Genomic DNA, 24,354 nt, shown 5'->3' with positions numbered 1-24,354 from the left:
GATGAAAATTAACAGTGAAGCATTATTTTCTCTTATCTTTTTCAATTAATGAAGTTCATAAAATGAACATCAAGAAGCTGACTTGTCAGTTGGTACAACTCTCATTCTCAACACCATCAATCTGACATTTTTCATAAGCACTAAACAAAGTTATAATGTACTGTGAAAAAAAGCTCAACTTGCTAAATTACAGAGAACTTTGTGTGAAGAAAGAAAATAAAACAAAATCAAAACCCATGAATGTAGTTTAATGTTAGGATTTTTCACTGCATAAAGTAAAATACTATGGTTTAATGTAATATTCTTACAAGTAAAAGAAGATAGTATCTATTCTGCTGAGTTATTATTTAGAAGTGAGATGAGACAAACTGTCCATGAACCATATAGCACAATGGGTGGCATACCCCAAAGTGTTCAGGAAACAGTGACTTCAGGAGATGTTAGATATAGTCTTCTTAGGAATTTTGTCATAATGGTAATTATTATTTTAAGAGGAGATAAAAATACAGTATGTTGGCACTCCAGATTAGCTTGCTCATGTAAAATCAAAAGAGAACAACTTTGAGAATATAAAAATACTTTAGAGTGTTTAAAATCTAAAAACTCAGACTATCAAAATAGACTATGTTCACAAAGAAGTAAACTTTCTACGATGATTTTGGCAAAATCCCAGTTAAAACATATACAACAGTATTCCTACTAAGTGCAATATATTCTTTATTTTTTACAACTGTGACTAATGGCTGCAATATCAATTTAGAACAACAGATATCACACAGCAGATAATATCACAGTGTATCAAGTGTAATAAAATGCATCATGTTATGAAAACTTCATCTCAATTGTAAACATACAATTATGCATGGGCATATGGAAATGACAATCTATTCTTTGGTGTAGATCATGGTCAAAATCACATAAACACTCTAGTATTAGGACATTGGGACCTTTGGATCCTATGTCATACTGAAGAATCTTGTTCCTGGAAGATTACAAGGATACTGCTAAAAATACTTGTAATCCCTCCCTCCTTTTATGGTGCTAGGGTTTTATTTAAGACCTTGCTCTTCTACTTAACTCTCATCTTTATCTTGCTGTTTTTCATATAAAATCTCATGCATTCCCCCCTCCACCGCCCCAGGCTAGCCATGGACCAGGATCTTCCTCCCTGCACATCCCATGTGGTAGCTGCAAATACAGTTGTACCACCATATCAAGCCTGAAGCTCCATTCTTTAAGAGGTCTAAGAAAGTGACTGAATTAGCTCCTGAGTATTGGGCTGGAATCTGATAGGTAGAAAAGGGGGCTCTAGATGTTAATGTGTGGTCTCTCTTCTGGGAATACTGAATAAATCTAGAGACCATAATACTTATGTGTAAAGACTGAAATAAGGTTATAAAGATACAATGTACCATTCATTCATGACTTCACTTGGTGCAGTTTCAATCTCCCATGCCAAACTGAGATACTGATAATTTTGAATGAAAAACTCCAGACATGAACCATTTCTGCAGTCTAAACTATACAACATTCTGAGCAATGTGATCTCATGTGTCTTATGTCCAGTGCCATATTGTGGACAATACATTTCCACCCCCTAGTCCCACACCAATCAGTCACTTGCTATTTTATTTGGTTAGCAGATCAACTGCAGTAATAGCTAGTGTTGGTGTTCGAATAACTTTAACTTATTTAACATGGCCCAAAAGAAGAAGAGTAGTATGGGAAATCTGTTATGCCAAAGAGCAGAGTAGAGAGTAGAAAAGGAGATTGTTCTCAATCCAATAAGGAAAGGAAAAAAAGAAAAACCTGATATGGCAGTTGCTAAGATCTACGAGGGATGAATCTTCTGTTTCTGAAATCATCAAATAAGAAAAAGAAATTCACATAAGTTTTGCTGTCAAGTCTCAAATTGCAAAAGTTATGTCCAAAGTAGGTGACAAGTACTCAGTTAAGATGGAAAGGCATTGCACATATATATGCATGTACAGGAAAACAATATAGTACATGTAGGTTTTGGTCTTGTCCTTGGTTTTAAGAGTGCACGGAACATAACTGGAGCAGACAAGAGGGGGCTATTGCATTTGAAACAACATGAGAAGGATAGACAAGTGAAACTATTAATTTGATACAGACAAGGCAGGAGAAGAAGTTAAGATATAAGGAGGTCATCTTGGATGGTAAAATGAGGCAGATGTGATGGAACATGTCTGTAATTCTAGCTACCAGAGAGACACATACAAGGGAATCATAATTTCAAGCCAGTGACAAGGGAAGAAAGATAGTGAAACTCTATCTTAACAAAACAAGTTTGATGTGCTTGTCATCTCAGCTATGGGTGGGCAGTGTGTAGAAAGGCTATAATCTATGGCTAGTCTCAGTGAAATATAAGACTAAACCTAAAAATAACCTAAAGTGTAAACTAGGTAGATAGATATATAGACAGACAGACAGACTGATAGAAAAGACTTGGGGCTGGGAGTTTGGCCTAGTGGTAGAGTGTTTGCCTAGCATGCATGATGTTTGATTCCTTGGTACCACATACATAGGGGAAAAAAAAGCCGGAAGTGGTGCCGAGGCTCAAGTGGTAGAGCTGTAGCCTTGAGAAAAATCCAAGGACAGTGCTCAGGCCCTAGTGTCAAGCCCAGGACTGGCCCAAAACAAAAACAAAAACAAAAAAAACCAAAACATAACATGGGGCTATGGAATCATTGTGACAATCTAGATCCCTGGCTTTCAACAACCTAAGTGGGGGTGTTTGATTGAAAGTACCGGATAGAGACCAAATGGTAAGGTATAAGATGTGTTTTGAAAAAGTATGATATGGCATTGTTCTCATAATAATAGTTTGAGAAAGTGTCACTATGACAAATTTCTGTTAGGTAGGGATATGAACCCCATTTTAAAAGTTAATAAAGCCCTAATTTTCAAAATCCCTTGAAGTTCCACCTTCTTTTGGGGATGAGTGAACAGAGGTTGGAAGAAGTGGGATGGATCATCTGAGGCAGAACTGGAAGTATGCATTTCCCTTCTAAGTTCCTGGTACTGTTTATTCCATTGCAGCAAGTCTCATGACAGTGTCCATTTTACAAATGAGACAGTTTAAGTGAAGGGAGATACAACTGGAAACACTCACTAGTTGGATCCAGATACTAACTTCTTATGATTTCTGTCAGACTCCTGTTCTGATATGTACAAGATGAAATCAAAATGTTAAAACACACAGGTCTCCAACCACAGCTCCATAGTGAAGCAAATACTGTTTTAGCCACACCACAATCTAAATTTTGACCATGCACAATGACAGGAATTTAAAAAGAAAAATAATATAAAAGCACTACACAGAAGTAGCATTTTTTTGTGTGTGTGTGTGGGGGGGTCATGGGGCTTGAACTTGGCCTGGGTACTGTCCCTGCGCTTTTTGGCTCTAGGCTACCGACCTACCCTCAAGCCAAGCCCCACTTCCCATTTTCTAGAGGTTAACTAGAGATGAGTCTCATGTTCTTTTGTACTTGGGCTGGCTTTGAACCTTGATCCTCAGATCTTAGTCTCTTAAGTAGCTAGGATTACAGGCATGAGCCATGGCGCCTGATGTATTCTTACATATCACATATCTTCTATATATCAATTTATATCTAAATCATCTATATATTTACAGATTTTCCCAAATTAGGATCTATTTCCAATTGCATGTTTTTTCTATTATTGTCTTCATCTTTTCTACTAATTAATGGTGTTTCTACTAATAAATGTGTTTTGCAAATACACTTTTCTTACAAACTTTGAGGATAGTTTATGAAAATGAAAGGGAATTTTTTTCTCAGTGATGTTTACATAGTTACAACTTGTGAGACCAATTTCATGAGAGATGTTTAGGGAGTTGTATTCCGGAACATATTATCTCCATGGTCTTCCCCTGGTGAGGGAGAAAATGATCTTGCCTTGAAAGTTGCACTGAATCTTCTGGTTTCAGTAGAAATGATAAATATTCCACTTACAGAAGCTGCAGGATTAAACTACCAGCAGGAGATGGCACACCTGGGAATGACCATAGGAAAAAGATTCTTACAGGACACCCTGAGGAATGTTACTAGAAGTTACTTGCAATTGGGAAGGAAGGATAAACCTTTCCCAAAAAAGGAAAGGATTTCTGCTCAGGCACTGAATGTAAATTTTACCATGACTCGCTCGGCGCTGTAATTAGTGAATATTGGCCATGGTAGGTGGGCCCTCTACTAGGACTGCTGCTGATTATTTCAGAAATTACATTACCCACTGCAAAGTGTCCTCTTGTCATGGCTCCATTACAGCAGTCAACTGACAAGTGATCACAGTGCAGTGTGATCAACGGCTGATGGGGTGAATACGAGTGCTATGAAAAAATATGGAAAGGATAGGAAAGGGAAGTATGGGATAAGAAACAACACAGGAGTTGGGATTTTGCCAGATGGAGAAAGGGTATTAGGTGCTTATGTGGGAAAGGACAAAGAATTTAAGCAATGAATGACACAAGGTTGGGAGGTGGGTAAATGAACAGATATATTCAGAAAATGGTGTAAAGAACTGCAATCCATAAAAGGCCAGAGTCAGATTGTGAAGAACCTTTCACATTACAAAAGAAATTTATCCTAGAGAAAAACTATGGAATAGATTCTTTTGATTATTACACTATCATGACACTGAGACGGATGCTCCAGGTTTGGAAAGAACACTAATAATAAATAGCAGGTGGATGATGTGAGTATCAGTGTCAAGGATATGGGCTTATAGAAAAAAAAAAAGAAAAGACTAGGAGGTGAGGTAACACAAACAGAGAAAGGCATGGGATCAACAGTTTATATGATATTATTGACCTGGTAATTATGGGATGTTAGAGAAAAGATTGGAGCAAGGACAAGTTTTGTCATCTTTTTTATTCCCTATGCAATTATTTATGGGATATATCTCTGAAGGGATATTAGTAAGAAAGTCAATGAGTTTATTAATTTTATGGCTCAGCAAAAATAATTTACACTGCTGTTATCCTACATGCAGATGGTGTTCCACCAGTTGGCTAATCTTAGTTATGATATACTTTTACTTTTATTGCTTGGGTGAATGCAACTGCTCTCTCATAAATTTTTTGCATTTATATTTTTTTAATTATTGGTAAAAATTAAAGATCTTTTTTAAAGATATGATTTAGTATTTATTTCTTCTGATATTATAATTTTTGTTCATTGTTTATTAGCTGTTTGGGACAAGTTATTTAATTTAAGCTTTATTATTCTCACCTGTAATTACAGAAAAGTATGTTATGCATACCATTGTGATACAGAATGAGATACTAGCATAAAGGCTTAGACTTGACACACAAATTATCATACCTATCATAATATGTTAATGCTATTGCAAATCTTCATTTATATTATATATTTAGTACAAATGCTTTAATTTTATAGAATCATCTATACAGTCTTATAAGAAACTAATTATATAAAGAGGACACTACACATAATATGCTCTACTGATTTTTATTACATGTAATTTATTAATTTTATTGAGTTTTTTTCCCCCTTTCCATCTTGAGGCTTAAACACGGGGCCTGGGAACTGTCCGTGAGCTTCTTTGTGTTCAAGGATAGTGATCTAGTACTTGAACCACATGGCCACTTCTTGCTTTTTCTGAGTAGTTTATTGGAGATAAGTCTCACAGACTTTCCTATCCTGTCTGGCTTTAAATTGTAAACCGCAGATCTCAGCCTCTTGAATAGTTAGGATTACAGGCGTGAGTCTCCGTGGCCAGCCTAATGAGTTTCTAATTTTCACCAACCAGAACAAATCAGGTTAGAGCTGAAATGTCAATTATTAAATTTTGTCACCTTAAGTTTGTCAGATTTTTAAAAATGTAATTAAGTTGGGTTTGTTTCTGAGTTCTGCATTTCTGTCCATTTCTCTACTTTTATGTTTCAGGATTTGTCAAGCACTTCTCTAAAAGTTACCAATTCATATATGTTCTGAGCCTGCCAATCCTTGTTTTACAGTATGATTCTTTTGTAAATGATTTCCTTGAAATTCTGCCCATTCATTCATTTATTTTCTTTGAATTTCAAAGCCATTTTGTAAGATATATAAAGTAATACTCTGGCAGCCTAATTGGAACCTTGTTAAATTCTTGTTATCTTAAAAGATACTATGATTTCTAATATTGAATTTACTCTTTCCTGTCAGAAGCAAGTATGTCTACATTTATTTGAGTCTCATTACAGTTCATTGTTTTCTTCACTTCAGCAAAGACTGGAGACAGAAGACTTTAGTTTGAATTTCAGATTGTTACAAAACCGATTTCCCTGGTTACATTCTTGGGAAAGTAAACACATGTCTACTTCTAGGAAGCCTGTGAGGGTAGCTCTGGCTACTGAGAATGTAATTCACATACTTCTGAAATGGAGTTAATATAAGTCATTTTCTTCAGTTATAAACTGGGGATGTCAATACTCGTTTGATTATCTAAATCACCACATTCCTGTAAGAACTGTTCATCAGGGTTAGAAAACAGTGTATTCAAAACTACTTAAGACGATCCAATTTTTCAAAGTCCATGTGATAATGAAATATAAATACTTAAACATTTTTTTCTTTTCAAGTAGACTGAAAACTTCTAGTAGAGAGACTATGCTTTCTTCTCAGTAGTCATTACTTTACATGATGCCAGGCCATAAGGAATAGTGTTAGTGATAACTTTTTAAAGTATTACAAGGAATCGAATAGGTTTAGGGAATGGTGTGATGTGGATAGAATGAGGCTATTTTGACTTACTAGAGCATTTACTTCACCAATTCTTATATCTTAATAGACTTTTATTCCTCTAGACTCTCATTGCAAAAATTTAAAAGTTTTATATTAATATAATATTCATTATTTGTGTTCCTAGAACTTTCCTAATCCTCCTCTTAATGAGAGACACACTGTTGAAAATGAGTTAGTAGTTGAATGTGAGTGAAGGAGAGGTGGGAGGAGAGGTAAACACTATGTAGTGTTGTATAACTATGTAGTTATACACCATTTGCCTCTAAACCTAAGTAAGAATCAGGAACATGCCAAGATCATAGTAATAACCACTATCATTCCAAATATTAACCCGAAGTCCCCCCACACTGTTCTTAACCTTAAGTTAAAGATGAACCAAGAAGGACTTCTGTCTGCCAAAATTATAGTTCAAATTTTGAGTTTCCTTACAACCTTTCTAGCCATCCTAATAATCTAAATCTAAAAATGCCTTTCTCTGTAGTAAGGAAGGAAGAAAAGTTTTACATAAGGCTTCCCATAGAAAATAATATTCTGCTTAGAGTTATCATTTGTGGGAAATTATTAAGTACACAAACACATTCCATTGCTTTGATATCTTAAGCATTTGCTTTTTAAAAAAAATTAAATCATCTCAAGGGCTAACAATGTGACCTTGTCATGAGAATTGGCCAACATTCAAATATTTGCATTGAGGAGCTTCTAGGCTTTTTGGTTCATTTGTAACACAGTGTCAGACACAGATGGTTTATGTAGCAGAATGACCTTTCAATTTTCGGACTAAAAATGAACTTTTGAAGTGAAGCATTCTAATATCTTTGGATGAAATAATGCATTAAAGACTCACTCTATATAGTTTACAAATTCAACATGGAAGCCCAAAAGTCTAATAATAAAATTTATATAGCTGTACTTTAGAAAGCCCTTTCCCCAAATGATCTAATCCTGAAGAAATTCAGTGAAGTGGATAGGGCAGGTGGTTTTATTATTCTTTCCCTCTCCCACCTCTTCCTTTTTATTTCCCTGAAGAGTTAACTGAGCTTAACCTAGAAAGCTACCAGAAACATCTCCAAACCTGGTTTGCTAATTTTAAATTCTATAAATCAGAGTTCTTCAATCTCAGCGACGTAGACATTTTAGGTTGGATCTATAAACTCAAGTAAGGAGCAACCTGTGCACTAGAGTTGTAAAAACCAGAAATCTTTCTGAACATTGCCAAATGTCCCCTGTACTGGAGAATTACTTCAGATTGTCAATTACTATAAAACACCAAGTTGTTGGTACGTGATAACGCCATTTCACGGAGAAAGTCTTCACTTGATATTGGTTCTTCCATGCAGGACATAAATTCACATAAATTCTAGATAGGTCTTTCGATATTGGATAGCTTGTTTCCCAGTTGTCAAGTTCTTGAGTTAACTGGGATAATTTCAACAAGGTTTTTAAAGGCAGAAACCTTGGATCAGCTTGGTTTTTGCTGTGAGGTTTCACAGACCATGCTCTATATTACTGAACTGTAGCTGTGGTGGGCCATGTCACCAAGTATTTCTGCTTTTGATTCTTCTACCCAAACCCCCCAAATCTGGCTCTAAGGTTTGAATTCAGAAAGTCTGTTCCATGCTTATTTGGTTTGCTTGTTGAGAGCTGGTAGCCCTCAATCACATGAGCCACTTATCTCCATTCCAGTTTTTTTTTTTTTGGTGGTGTTCTTGTTTTTGTTTTGTTGTTGTTGTTGCTAATTCATTGGATTTGGACTCTTGTAGACTTTTTTTTCACAGACTGGCTTCAAACCAAGATCTTTAAAAAGCCACCTCCTCCCTTCTTCCCACACAGAGTAGGGTTACATTTCCTGCCCTTCTTTATAATTGAGAAGTACTTTGAAAAGTTCTAGCCAATGAGTTGAGTAGATTGTCATACTCTTTCTAAGACAAAGGAGTTAATTATTGATGGGGCAGTTCCTGAGTTTTGTCTTCTTTAAGGTAACTTGTAATGCTTGATCCGGTGGATGGTTTATTATCTATCAGCTTGAGTCTCTGAACAGAGTAATAGGTTGAGCACTACTGCTGCTTTGCTGTAAACACATGGTGGAAACAAGAAGTCTCTCTCTTTTTCCTCTCCCCCTGCCTTTTCATTTTTGCAGTACTAGAAGTCTGAATTCAGGATATTTGCTAGGTAAGTTTGATACAACTTAAGACATATTTACAGCTTATTTCACTTCAGTCATTTTTTTCCAGATAGGGTCTCACTATTTTCCCGCACACCAAAGCTATTCTTGTACAGTTTATCCTGCTCATCTGAATACACAAAGTACATTATAGATGTGGGCCATCATTCCCCCCCCTCCCCGCACATACACACAAGACTTGATCCAACTATGATCTTGCTATCCTAGGTAGCTAAGATGCTGATGTGTTCTACCAACTAAGTCTTCTAATGAGATGGAGTTTCTTGTTCTATTTGGGATGTCCTGAAACTGTCATCTTCATTACCTTATCTTCTATGTGGCCAGGACAATAAGTGTTCACCACTGTGCCCAGCTATAGGCTAAGAAGTCTTGGGAACTTTGCTCCCTGGATTTGCCATAACCCATGGTTCTCTCTAGCTCAGCCCCTCAAGGAGCTAGAATTACAGTTAAACACTGTGCCCAGCTCTATATTGTTTCTGACACCTTTCTTGTGATGAAGACAGAAAGAAGAAAGAGTCCATATTAATATCTAATGGGATGGGGCAATATTTAGGAAATAAATATGAAGAGATTTTTAAGCTTTCTCTTTGCTATAAGAATATCAGCAAAAATGGAAATGTTTTACATGTTTATCAGAAGTTTCCTACCACTATCATCTTCTTTCAAAGTGAACAATTTCTTCAGGGGATAGAGCTTAAATTACCTTATTTATCTGATAAGTGTTCTGAACCCCAGCACTGTGATGGCTCCTCCACTGCATTTTGAACAAAAGTGGAAAACGAGATAGTCTCTGACCTCCTAGACACTACAGTGGAGGGCAGGTGTATGCACGTAGACATGGAGGGTTGAGATAAGAAAATGTAGATGTATATTACATAATTTGAAACTGAGGTAAACATACAAAGAAAAAGCATACAGAGCTGAGACACCATGACAATGTTTCATAAAATGTACCCTAGTTCATATCAAAAGGACAAAATAAAGGAAGCTTTGTGCCTTAGACAAATGGGGATCAAATCAGTGTCCATAAGATACAGGAGGCACAGGTAAGCTATGAAGATGACTACAGGTTAGGTGTAGTTACTAGCGCTATATCAGATCACAAAGTATTTGCTGGGTGAAATTAAACTGTAGGTGATCCTTCAACGTATAATGTATGCTAGCAAGGGTTATTTCTGAATCACACTTCTGTTCATTTTTAATTTTCAAATAATGCTCAACACCAAAGCTTTTAAAGACATGAACACAAGCACTTATGAAAAGTGTCAGATGCTCATTTTACTGACACAAACATGACTGGTGAGGATGCGGGGTCAAGAACACAGAACAAGAGGACCTGTTGCTAACAGGTGCCAATTTGTGTCTTTTGCAAGTTAAATTAAAAAAAAGGTGCAGACTGATGACAAGTATGATGTGGATGGCAGTCCATTCCACATTACAAAGTTAGAGGCCAAAATTCTTTACACAGGGCACCTAACAGATGGTAATGTATTTTAGCCATTACCAGTGTGAGCATGATTCACACCAGTGACCCCAGAGGTGAGAGGTTGTACATCCAATTACAAATTCCCACTTTCCTTAAGTGTTAAGATGCCCATAGCAATATATTTTATTTACATCAAGATGCATCGTATAAACTATATTTGATAAAATAGATGACTTCATGTTCTCAACTAAAATCAAAGAATGCTTACTTAAGTATTTTTTTAATTGAATCAGACTTTAATGTCATCGTATAATCTTTTGGTTAACAGTGCTCATCCTGATTATTCTAACAAAGGAAAACATGGAAATTAATACTTAAGTTATAGAGCTTACAACATCTATTGAAGTACAAATTAGAAAAATTGAAATAAGTACCTGGGACATCTGTAAAAGTTTCTCCAAGGACAGATATGTAAAACTGGAGTTCTAAGTCCTTTAGGTGCATTAATACCTTAAAAAACGTCTCTGGATCTTTGTCATGCTCCCTGGAAATAAACACACAAAATATAGCTTGTGTTACCTCAGGGTATATGTTGAGAAAAAGTGGTTTCATATCGCTTAGTGCCAATTCCTTTTAGGGTCTTTTGCTGACGAGGGAAGCCTCTGGAATTCAAGCAGCCATTTCTCCCAATTCTCCCACTATACCATGTACTGACTGTCTTCAACACTTACATATTTCTCTCTTAAGATCATGCCCAATCCCCACTGAATTTTGTTTTATCTACTTTTTATTGCTATTGTAAAGGTGATGTACACAGGGGTTATAAGTCAGGTAGTAAGGACATATCCTTTTGAACAGTGTCACCTCATCCTTCATTTTCTCCCTGTTTTCCCCTCCTGATCTCCTCACCCCACAGTGGTATAGTTCATTTTAAACAGTGTCTAGTGAGTATCACTGCTACATTGGTTCACCCTTCACAAAACAGATAAATTTACATACAAGACAGAAGGCACAGAAAGTAAAAACAGCAATAAAGGAACAAATAAACAAAAAACCCAAAAAGCAAAATAACAACAACAAAATAAATCCTGTTTTCTATCGAAGTTTTAAATCTTGAGAGCCTTTGCTCTTGGGGAGAAATCTTCCTTATGTTTTACATTTTAAGGTTAGGCTTCAGAGAGTATATAGTACTTTTCTTTCTTCCTAAACTGTTAATATTATACTAACACAGACTTTTTTTTAAAGACAAAAAAAACCTTTCAAAGAATGATTCTCTGCTGATCATGAGAATGTGCTAAGGATGGATTTATGTTCACAACTCTAAAATTTCTACTTCCTACACTTATTGATCACCTTCATGCACACAGAACACACATTTTTGGGAGTGACATTAAAGGCCTTCTGCTAGTCTCTCACCAATTACTGAATAGAGCATTGTAAATTTATCAAATGGGAAGAGACATGCTTAAGTTCAGAACTTGACCTGACTATTAGCTTATAAGTGGAGGTTATTCAATATAATAATAATAATAATAATAATAATAATAATAATAATATAATGATGATGATGATGTGATGATAATAGATGATAGTTCTATTTAGGCTTCGAAAAACATGTGTTAGACACACACACACACACACACACACACACACACACACACACACACACGTGGAGCCAACCCACCAGAAAGGGTAGAGCTGTGGCTGTGTACAGCCCACCAGAGAATGTATCCTAGCCTTCAGGAAGGTGCTCAGCTTAGAGAAAGCAAAACTTCTCCCTGTTCGTTTTCTATCAAGAGCATCTTAGGATTGGATCAGAAGAAAGACTGTGCCCCAACCATGAAACCCTACAGACCGTGGACAGACACCTGGAGCTCCTCAGAGAAAGATGCTAGCGTCTGTCTACATGTTCCAAGTTTCCCCAGTGGGATCACATTTCCTTGTCTTGTGGATCACCCAGTGCCAGAGGAAAGAGCTTTGAACTATGAAAATTACATCTCAACCTCAGAATGACTATTATTGAAAAAAGAATTGAGTTGGTATAGAGGCAGAAGATCAAGAACTGCGTTTACCCAAAACCAGGTTGAAGTATTGGAAAATGTCTTTAGAGTAAACTGCTATCCTGGCATTGATATAAGGGAAGACTTAGCTCAAAAACTGAATTTAGAGGAAGACAGAATCCAGATTTGGTTCCAAAATTGGCGTGCAAAGCTGAAAAGAACCCATAGAGAATCACAGTTTCTAATGGCAAAAAAAATTTTCAACTCAAGTCTCCTGGAATAGATAGAAAACCAAACTGGTATAATTATCTTCCAGTTGTAGAACCTGAAGAATCATGGAAATATCAACTGTTAATAATGTGACATTTCCTGCATTTAATCTGAATATTATCATTTTTTTCTGAAAATATAATTGTGATTGTATTATATTGGGTACTTTTCAGTTCCAATAAAGATTTTTCCTATATATTTTAATAAACATTTTCAGAAAAGTAAAAAAAAAAACATGTGTTAATATTAGTTTACTTGGTTAACCTTTTATCTAATGACAGAATGAGTGTCTATTGGACACTAAGATTTTTTTAAATCCAATTTAACAAATCACATTAAAATGGGATGAGATTTTATTTTACATTCTAAGGTGTGAATATTTCAGCATTTCTGGCATTTAGTTACAGTGTTTTAAATTATCTTATTTCAGACAGATGTAGACCAGATGTCTTCAAAATATTTGTTCTTATTTATAATTCAGAAATATTAACTTATTTTTTATATTACAGGAAAATAGTTCTATATCAGCAATTGAATTTCTCATTTCCCACTAATTATGTGAAATAAATCTGTAAAATTATCAAACTGCTATATGAAGAATGAAAATTACATCATTCAGGAAATCTCATGAAAAATGACATCTGCACCCCTAAATGTGTTAATGCAAAATTCAGTCAATATTTTCAGTATCATGAATTAAAACAAATGCATCTTCTAATTAACATTTTAAATGGCATTTATAAGCTTATGAAATTGTAACATCGTATAGAATTAGAGTTTTATCACAACTTATTTTAAGCACTATGTCTCTCAGTTTGATTTATTTCAAATAATAAAGAATGTGATGGCAAACTGTTCATTGCTTTTTCAGATGATGTGTATTGCATGCATGTACCATTGGGAAGTGTCTGGATGGTTTTGTATATACTACTGTTGTGGGCAAGAACAAAGACTCAAAACAGTGTGAGAGGGATGAACACACCATATGCTATGTACAAACATATCAATCAAATAGCTGCCACCTTATCTGTAAAATGTTCCTTAGTCTGATTCTCTTGGAAATACTAAGATGAAAAAAATGGAAACAATATAATATATTTTAAAGAGAGAGTAACACTATAGGGAAATATATTCTGTCAGTTCTGGAAATATTTCATTTGGAGTACCAAAGTTTTGGTTATATAACCCCATGAAACCATTTATTCCAGATTTTAGCTCTTGTGTGTGTACTTTCCACCCCTCCCCCCTCTGCCATGTGTGTATTAACACAAAAAATAGATGTGGTTTGAGGTTGAAAGGAGGTTTAATAGTGTAGAGGCTATAGTTCTAAAAAGATCCAATGTGTTTTAAAAGCAGCAGTTTTTCTGAACTCTATTTTCTGTGTTTTCATATCAGCCCATATGCTTCAGCTATTTCATATAGATGGACAAAAGCATAAAAGGCACTTTAAACTCTAAAGAAATTTGTATGAATGCCCTTTCTTTTGTTTAAACTGTAATACATAACTGGGTGTAAGGTGGACCTTTTCTTCCCCCAAATTATGTCAGAAAAGAGGCATTTTATACTAAAGACTTTACAAAATCTCTTGTAACATCAGACATTTTGCAAAAGGTACTGTTTGGGGAAGATGCATTAGCCTAAAATATTGTCACAGAGTGAATGATTTGTATAGTTTTAATGGTCTTTCACATGTAAGGATTGGTAAAAATGGAAGGAAAGTAGTCAAATACTGAGATAGTAATTATTTTGGGAGACATAACCTAAGAATTCAAAGAGGTGGATGCTGTTGTAGACTGTTTTAAAGACTTAAAAAGTCAACCAAAGCTGAACTCTGATATGTCATACCTGTAATCACAGAAACTCAGAAAGCTGAGATATCTAAGGATCATAGAGCTGAAAGTCAGCCTGGGGAAGGAGAGTCCTTGATACTCTTATCTACAATCTACAACAACAACAACAACAACAACAACAAAAACTATGGTTTAAGTGATAAGAGTGCTAGTCTTTAGCATACATGCTCGTGGATAGCATCCAGGCCCCAAGTTCAAGCTCTAGGACTGACAAAAAGAATAAGGCAACTGAGCAAGTGGTTACTGGACATCATAACTAATAAGTAGGTCTCTGTAACTGGGGAAAATATTTCTAGTAACTATATCAGACAGTTTCACAAAGTTCTACCCTGAGATAACAGGAATCTTATGAACTTTTCTGCCCAGGCTAGCTTTGACACTCGGGTCTTCAGAACTCAGCCTCCTATATAGTTAGGATTTCAGGAATGGGCCACCAGAGCAGCCCTGCTATAAACGGGTAGAGTATTTTTAAAGTTTTGAAAAACATTTTTACTAAATAATTTATTAATGTTGATTTTACATCATATTTCAAAAGTCATGTTTAAGAAACAAGTATTCAAGAAGGGAAACTTTGTATACAATCACTGGCACTAAGATTTTAGAACATAATTAAATTAAGCTGAGGATTTATAGGTCATGTATGTAATAAAACATTATGTCTACAGAGTATATAGCCCATCACAGATTTTTATGTCTATGTAGTTATACTTATATAACTACAGCTAATACCTTGCCATATGATTGTTCAATGGCTTTTTTCAGACTTTCAGCAACATCATTTCCCCTTCCCTGTGATTCATCTATGCTTGACTACTGCTAAACAATGGAAGTTCCTTAAGCATTTCAGCAGGTGAGAAATATCCAGTTTCTCAATTACTTCTTTACTTTTAATTAGTTACAAATGAAACTGTCTGGTTAGAAAATAATTCTCTGCAGTTTAATGCAGTCCCACTTATCCAGCCATTCTCTGATTTGTTGTGATTCTTGGTCCTTATTAAGAAAGTTTCAACCTGTGCCAAGGAGGCCTAGTGTATCTCCTATTCCTTCTTGTAAAGTTTTCAGATTGTCAGCTTTTACCTCCAGGTCTTTGATCCATTTGGAGTTAATTCTAGAACAGGGTGACAAAGAAGGATCCAACTTTAGTTTTCTGCAGGTGCTTAACCAGTTCTGCCAGCACCACTTGTTGATGAGGCTATCTTTCTTCCATTCTATTTTTTTGGCTCCCTTGTCAAAGATTAGGTGGCCATAGGTCTGTGGTTTAATATCTGGGTCTTCAGTTCTATTCCATTGGTCTTCAGGCCTGTTCTTGTGCCTGTACCAAGCTGTTTTGATAATTATAGCTCTGTAATAGAGTCTAAAGTTTGGTACTGAAATTCCTCCTGAGCTGTTCTTTCTGCTAAGAAATGTTTTTGCTATACGGGGTCTTTTATTATTCCATATGAAATTTTGGATTGCCTCTTCTATTTCTTTAAAGAATGACATTGGGATATTGATGAGTATTGTGTTGAATTTGTAGACAGCCCTTGGCAAGATTGTCATTTCCATGATATTGATTCTTCCAATCCAGGAGCATGGGAGGTTTCTCCATTTCCTCAGTTCTGTTTAAATTTCCTTTTTCAGGGTTTTAAAGTTTTCATCAAAAAGGTCGTTTACATTCTTAGTTAAGCTAATTCCTAGGTACTTTATTTTCTTTGAGGCTATTGCAAAAGGAGTTGCTTTCCTGATTGTTGCCTCATTCCTCTCACTGTTGGCGTAGAGGAAGGCAGTTGATTTTTGAGGGTTAATTTTATACCCTGCTACCCTACCAAAGTTTTGAATCAGCTCAAGGAGCTTGGGAGTAGAGTCTATAGGATTCTTTAAATACAGGATCATGTCATCTGCAAAGAGGGAAAGTTTAATTCCTCTTTCCCTATTTGGATCCCCTTTATACTTGCTTCTTGCCTTATTGCACTGGCTAGGAATTCTAATACTATGTTAAAGAGGAGTGGAGAGAGTGGGCATCCGTGTATCGTTCCTGATTTCAGAGGGAATGGCTTTAGCTTTTTGCTGTTAAGTATAATACTAGCTGTGGGTTTGTCATACACAGCCTTTATTATATTGAGGAATGTTCCATGGATTCCTAGTTTCTCCAGAGCTTTTATCATAAAGGGGTGTTGGATCTTGTCAAATGCCTTTTCTGCATCTATTGAGACAATCATGTGATTTTTGTCCTTGCTCCTGTCGATGTGTTGAATTATATTAATTGATTTGGGTATGTTGCACCAGCTTTGCCTCCCTGTGATGAAGCCTGTTTGATCATAGTGTATAATTTTTTTGATGAGTTGTTGTAGATGGTTGGCCAGTATTTTGTTGAGAAGTTTTGCATTGATGTTCATCAAAGAAATAGGTCTATAGTTCTCTTAAATGAATCTCTGTCTGGTTTGGGGATGAGGGTTATACTGGCTTCATAGAATGAATTTGGTAAAGACCCTTCATTTTCAATTTCGTTGAAGAACTTGAGGAGTATTGGTGTGAGCTCTGCTTTGAAGACCTTATAGAATTCAGCTGTCAATCCATCTGGCCCTGGATTTTTCTTAGGTGGAAGTCAAACTGCAGAGCTTTTGTATGGCAAAGGACATAGCTAGTAAACTAATTAGGAAGCCTACAGAGTGGGAGAAGATCTTCACCAACCATATAACAGACAAAGGCCTCATATCTAAAATACATCAACAGCTCAAAAAATTGAATCAATCCAAAACTAATCTCCAAAGTAACAACCATCCCATTAAAAGATGGGCCAAAGACTTAGAGTTTTCTCTGAAGAAGAAACAAAAATGGCCTATAGACACATGAAGAAATGCTCAACATCTCTGGTCATAAAAGAAATGCAAATCAAAACAACTCTAAGATTCCACCTTCCTCCAGTTAGAATGGCCAGGATCAAGAAAACTAATAACAACAGATGCTGGAGGGGATGTGGCCAGGAGGGACCACTACTACACTGTTGGTGGGAGTGCAAACTCATTCAACCACCATAGAAAGTAGTATGGCAGTTCCTCAAAAGACTAAACATAGAGCTCCCCTATGACCCAGCAATTCCACTAATTGGCATTTACCCAATCATACAGAAACAAAGACATACTAAATCCACCAGCACAACAATGTTCACTGCAGCACTATTTACCTTAGCAAAGATATGGAACCAACCCAGACGTCCCTCAGTTGATGAGTGGATCAACAAGATGTGGTATTTGTACACAATGGAATTCTATGCTACTGTTAGAAAGAATGACATTGCCTCATTTGTTAGGAAATGGAAAGACTTAGAAAAGATCATATTAAGTGAAGTAAGCCAGACTCAAAGGAACTTAGACTCAATGGTTTCCCTCATTTGTCATAATCAGTAGAAACCTTGGGCTCTACTAGCAGAGATTTGCAATAGAGCAAAACCTTGATACAAAAGGCCATACAAAAGGCACGCTAAATGAAAGGATCTCTAGGATATAGAAACATAAGCCATATAATGAATGATTGTTGTTCTTAAGGTACTATATTATCTCTCATCTTATTTGCTGTCCTTTGGTTATCTCATATTGTTACAGTATCTCACTTTGTTACCTGATATATCGGATATATTTGTATTTGGTTATTTGAAATTGGATAGGGAATGGGGGAAAACAAGATGAGGGGTGGGAGTGGGGGGAGGGAAATGGGGACCAAGACATGTGAAAGGGTATCAATGTATGGGGATTAATGCACCATCTACCTGGCAAATATCATGTAACCCTTGTATTAATTACAATAAAAATATATAAAAAAAGAAAATAATTCTCTGCTATGGCAAAGGAAATCAACACAAATATTTTAGGTTTATTGGAAACAGCAGATCTGGCAAGAACAGCTTTTATTCCCAAATATTATTCAGAAAATTTGAAAAGCCAAAATGGCTTCCCATGCGTTTTTTTAAAATTTTTTATCTATCTATGTTGCCTTTCCCATTTAACTTCTGAAAGCCCTTTCCTTAACACTTATTCAGTAAATACTGAGGATTCCTATGTCCTCTAGTTTATACTAACTGCTAACTTTTCTTATTTTCCCACACAACCTTATTCATATTGAATGTAATCTATTTGATCTTGTTCTTGATTACCTTGAGTAGACACTTGTATCTTTATAGATCTTTATAGATATTCGTGTACCCAGGAGTATAACACTGGATTGGGAGCTCCCCAGGGAAGGACAAATGACCTGCTTTGGTCACTACAAAGTACAATTCTCTAGGAGTAGGGATAGAGATGACTTGTTCTCGTCAATATTCAGCTTTCCCTTTCTGGTAACACAGAGGACTATATTTACCTCCCTACAGTGGGATGAGGACACTCAATGGCCATAGAATTGTAATCTGATTGACAAGTGTCACTTTCAGAGAAAAACATCTAGATACCCAGAACGACTGGGTATCTCTGTCTTTGATGTGATAAACCTTGGAGATTTTGTGTTAAGATGGTCAGGTTAAAAGGATAGTCTCAATTGCCACTTGGAGAGTTGCTTTTGCTATGTACAGGAACTAAGAAAACAAGAACATGAGAAAAGATACTGTATTGTGTTTAAGCAACTGAGATTTGGAATGGTGTATAAATTGGGAGTTGCTTATCACAGTGTAATGTATGTTATGTTGACAAAACTAGTGCTTTTTTATAACTATATGGTGCTAAAAAGGTGAATTACATTTACAGAGCTACTGTTACAATCCAGATCCCATGCTAAGCACCTGATCATAATCCCTTTTAAGCCTCTTAACCAAGTAGGCACACAAACTAACTACTCTAAGATTACATGGGAAAAACAGAGCCTGTATTGCAATCATACCTTATTACTACAAATGCAAGTATTTTCTTTTGATTTTTTTATCTGAGAGGAAAAGAGCATTGAATTTTCAGCTCATAGTTTAATTTGTAGATCACGAAACCATGGATACTGGTTATTCCTTAGCTGTAACTTGGCTTTCAATGAGGTGGTAATCAGAATATGAAAAGTAATACAGATTTATGATTTCTGAAAGTACTATTTCTGATTTCTTCTCCCTTCAGATACTTTCCTCTCCTTCATCTTTAAGTCTTCATTACAAAGTAGCATTTCATGTGGCAAAAGGCTGTAAATCAAGGCACTTTGGAGGTAGAGGGGTATGGCTGGGAATCTGAGGCCAACCTACACACAAGGTTAGACTCTGAGTCAAAATAAAACACCCCACCAAAAATCCCACTAAAAATAAATATGGTACTTCAAACTAGTGAGGTGCTCATTATTTAAAAATATAAGGTTTTTATGTGCTACCCTGTATTAGTTCTCATGATGACTGACTTTCCAGGGCCAGCCAGAAATTTAATTTCTCTCCACATGCATGACATTAGTGGGCAAATGGCAGTGTGATTTCCCTTTACATGTGCTGCTTTTGCTCAAATGGTGTGTCACAATGCATTAAACATAACTCAACCCCGCTGAAATTTTCAACCCCCCCACCGCATTTGTGTGTATCTGTATATTTGTGAATGTCTTGGCTTCTAGTAGTATCTCTTTAGCCCACAAATAGAAATGATTTCTTATTCATTCTTATATTTTTTAATCTCTCCCACCATCATTTAATTTTAGGTACTGAGGACCAAAATTAGACTCTGTTGCTTTCTCTCTGTATTGCTTCTATGCATTCTGTCCTTTAACCTTGCTTTCAGTGGATGAATGAAAGGAATAGTTCAGACAGATGATCTTAGCCACTAGTAGTAAAAACATGGCCTATGTAACTACCAGAACTATTGTACAATTTCACACAGCTTTAGCATCTTCATCCTTAAAACAGGAGAGTATCACAAATTAAAAGTTCAGGGCTGGGGTAATAGCTACTCAGGAGGTTGAGATCTGGGAATTGTAGCCTGGGCACAGACTGTTCAGTAAAAAATGCCAGAAGTGGAGCTATAGCTTAAGTGGTAGAGTGCTAACCTTGAATGTAAAAGCTCAGGGACAATGCTTAGGCTCTGAGATCAAGCTCTAGGACTGGCATACACAAAAGAAGTTCATTGTGAAAAATGAAGACAAGTAAAACATCCTGATATCACATAACACAGGCTCATTCTCTACACCTTTTACCATTTATACTTGTGTTATTTTATTTACCTAATTACTCAATTTTAATTTTTCAACTGATATATAAAACCATAAAAGGAGAACCATCTGATATTTCAATAAATGTATATATGTTTAAAGCAAGTTATTTGTGTCAATCTCCACAAATAGCTTTCATTTCCTCATAGTGAAAATCTTTTCTTCATATTGAAAATTTTCCCTTTAAGTATTTTGAGATATACCATACAAAACTGTCAACTGTAGTCCCTCTCCTTTACAAAACTGCATGCGAGCTTCTTATTCCTATGTAGTTGGAAGTGAGTTCCCATTGATCAAATCTTTTCCTCCCCTCTTTGCTCCCTACCTTTTGATAGCCACCATTCCATTAACTGCTATGGGATACACTTTTTTAGTCCCTATGAAGGGGAGGTTCATGTGGTTCTTGTCTTTCTGTACCTAGAATTTATTTAATATAATATTAATTAGTTCTATATACATGGTAAATAACAGATTGTGTTCTTTGCTTACATCTGAATAGTGAGTGTACCATTGTACACATGGACAAAGTTTTAAGTATTCATCAGTTGATGGATACTTAGGTTGATTTCATATCTTGGCAACTGTAAATAGTGCTGTGCTAAGCATGGGCTTTGACATATTCATTTTATTTCCTTTATATATTAAACCAGTAGTGTGACAGCTGGATCATATAGTCCTATTTTTAAGTCTTTGAAGAATCTCCATAATGTTTGCCATAATAGTAGGACTAGTTTACATTCCTACCACAGTGTAAAAGGGCTCCCTTTTCTTTACATCCACGTCAGCACTTGTTATCTTATTGTTTTGTTAATAGCCATAATTAAGACAGTTTAATCAATTTACCCCCTTCCCTCTCTCTACCCTACATAAAAGATACTAATATAGGTTTTTTTAAAGCTTTTCCATTAACTTTATTCTGTGTGAGTTAAAAACTCTCCACATTTCCAACTATTGTAGAAATCATGTACTTACATGTATCTCATACTCAGGAATAAATTCTGGGTTCCAAAAGAGGATTTTCTGTTTGTACCTATCTGTAAGGCTTTGTAACCCAATTAAACACACACACACACATACACATACACACATACATACACAAACATACAAGTGATATACTAACATGTTTTATCTTCATTTTGTTAAGGAAAATTTGGAGTCCCACTACTAAAGTGGCCAGTGTTCCAGTAGTGCACAGAAGGTAAAATCTTAGTAGAAATGGCAGTGCCTTCAGACACAAGAAAATATGTAAGCAAATGCCAGGTGAGTGTAGCATGTACTCATCAATGATGTGCTGCTGTTCCAACTGTAGACATAAAAGACAGGGACTGATGAAGAGGATCAGAGGTATCAGAGTTCAGAGGCTTACAGCTTGGAAGCCTGGAGAAGAAGCATGGTCCTGAAAGTGAATGTCTGAAAATATGTGTTGTGGCTTGAAAATGAAATGTTCCCCCAAAGGCTCATATGCTAAAGCTTTGTTTCCATTGGGGATATGACTGGATGATCTGGGTAATGACTGGATTAGCTACATCAATGGATTAATGTATGAATGAGTTCACAGGTATATGCTTTATTTCAGAGGTAGAGTCTGACTGGAGGAAGTACACCAATGCAGATGTGCCTTTGAAGAGCATATCTTGTCCCAGTTCCTAGCTCTGTTCCATTCTCTCTGCTTCCTAGCTGCCAGCAGCTTTCCTCTATCACACTCTTTTCCCAATTAGGTTTGTCTTGCTACAGGCCTAAAAGCAATGACTACTTGAACATAGGCTGAAACTGAAACCATAACCAAAATAAATATTTCTTCCTTTACATTGTTTCTTTCAGGTATTTTGTCACAGTGATAAAAAGCACCAGCCTTGAGAGATTCCTAAAAGTGAAAGCATAGTTCAGAAGTGTCATGGAAGGATCGCAGAGCTACTGGCAGACAGACAGAAGGAAAAGATCTCCTCATGGAAGTGTCCAGTATATGAGGAATGGTAACTAAGAAAACAATGGACAGAAAATCTCTATCTACTTATTATTTCTATTACCATATTGAAATGAGCCATCACAAATAAGTTACAGAAAAATTTAAAGAAATCTATTCATGCATATCAGAGCTTGCTTATACTACCTGCACACACATATTCTCATCTTCACTTTTAATACAGAGGGAAAGTGATCTCTCATTGAAAATAAAGTCTATTGGCAATCTCGGCTTTATTCCTTGCCTCTCTTTGAGACATTTGTGTTCTCCTATACACTTCTTTTTTTTTTTTTTTTGGCAATACCTATTAACAAGGGAGTTTTTGATAACGTACAGTTTCTAGATGACTTTTTAGTACATTAGCTATGACCCTTTCCTCCTGACTCACTAGGCTTTCTGTGAACTATTCTGAATGATGTGTTCTTTAGTCCCTCCCTGCCTCAGTCCTTATGCTTATTACGTTTTCTTCTATTTTGACACTAATGAAGATATTCTGCTTTCTCAGAAAGGTCACTTACTTGGTTTACAAATACTGAGTTACAAATACAACCTAATGACCTTGTCCCAATTAAATCTTCCCAACCATTCTATTCTGAAAGCCACACAATAGAAACAATACTCAACAAATCTTTGTTCACATGAAGACTCATACAATTTTCTTTAAAATCTCCCCACTGCTAAAAGCTTCAACTCCCCAATTTGTTTCTCTTATTTCTATGCTCCTGGATACTACACACAGTAATTTTTATTTGGCTGTCTGTCTTAATAGTGAATCTGAAGTTCTGGTTAGGCAGTCTATCCACACCCATTTCTCAACAAATTGGTAGGCCATGAAGTATCTTAATTAAAATCAATTGGTCTTCCCTATCCTGTAATGTTTCTTAAGCAGTACACCAACCTACGTCATTTTATACCCTCATCTTCTCTATAATTACTCTCTCTCAGACATGGGGGAGGCTATATGGAACCAGACTCTTTTCTCATTACTTTTTCTATTTTCTGTGATGAAAATTTCCCTTTGTTCAAAGTGGCAACGAGGGCCATAAAGTTTAACTGGTTTGTCATTTTAGATTTGTTTCTGGATTTTAATCTTATTTTCCTCTAACAGATATAGAGGGAAGGAATACATTTAAAACTGTTTATGAGTTATCCTGAGAGCTACTCCAATGGTTCTATCTAGCTTCTTTTCTAGAAATTTCTCCTAGGGTCCAGTCAAGTGAACTCTGATGTTCCTGAAAATTGTTATACTACTTCTTAAAGAGGAAGTTCTATGACTCTTATTCCTTGCTTTTCTGTGGCAGGCAGGGACATGACAGCCAGGCTTTAAAGTGTTCAATCTCAGCAACTATCAGATAGTACCAAAAAATTCAATAGAAAGAGAAATAAAAAATCATTGGATAGGCTCAGCAACAATGGGAAAATTGTACTCCATGGAATCAGTGATTTCGGGATCAATAGGATTTGTTTATTACAAACAACAGAAAGAAGACAAATCTGGAAAAAGAGGTTAGCTTCAAGGATATGTGAAAGCAAGAACATGGCATGTGTACTCTCAGAGTTCCAGAGGGGACAGGCATTATTTTTATTCTTGCTTGTGAATTTACAACCATTTAAATTAAAATTTCAATGAAAGCAAAGAGCATGCTCACTGTAATAAAATCAAGTAATTCAGAAGCAGATGAAGTATATGCTTTGCATTTTCACTAAATGCATAATACCTTCCTATAATAACAAACATCT

At 35.9% G+C, this 24,354-nt stretch overlaps 1 protein-coding gene and 1 pseudogene across 1 annotated transcript in view; one reads left to right on the top strand and one right to left on the bottom strand.

The window, feature by feature from the left end:
• Qtman (queuosine-tRNA mannosyltransferase) overlaps positions 1-24,354 on the bottom strand; it is a 285,302-nt gene that overhangs the window by 15,685 nt on the left and 245,263 nt on the right. The window contains 1 exon segment of the mRNA XM_090342867.1: positions 10,831-10,940. Coding sequence (XP_090198993.1) covers positions 10,831-10,940 — 110 coding nt within the window.
• LOC150056412 (homeobox expressed in ES cells 1 pseudogene) lies at positions 12,122-12,679 on the top strand (annotated as a pseudogene).

The sequence above is a fragment of the Megascapheus bottae genome, chromosome 12 (genome assembly GCF_031878675.1).
Source record: "Megascapheus bottae isolate mThoBot1 chromosome 12, mThoBot2.hap1, whole genome shotgun sequence".
NCBI lineage: Eukaryota > Metazoa > Chordata > Mammalia > Rodentia > Geomyidae > Megascapheus > Megascapheus bottae.
Note: the sequence above shows the minus strand (reverse complement) of the source record. Positions and strands in the feature narration are given on the sequence as shown.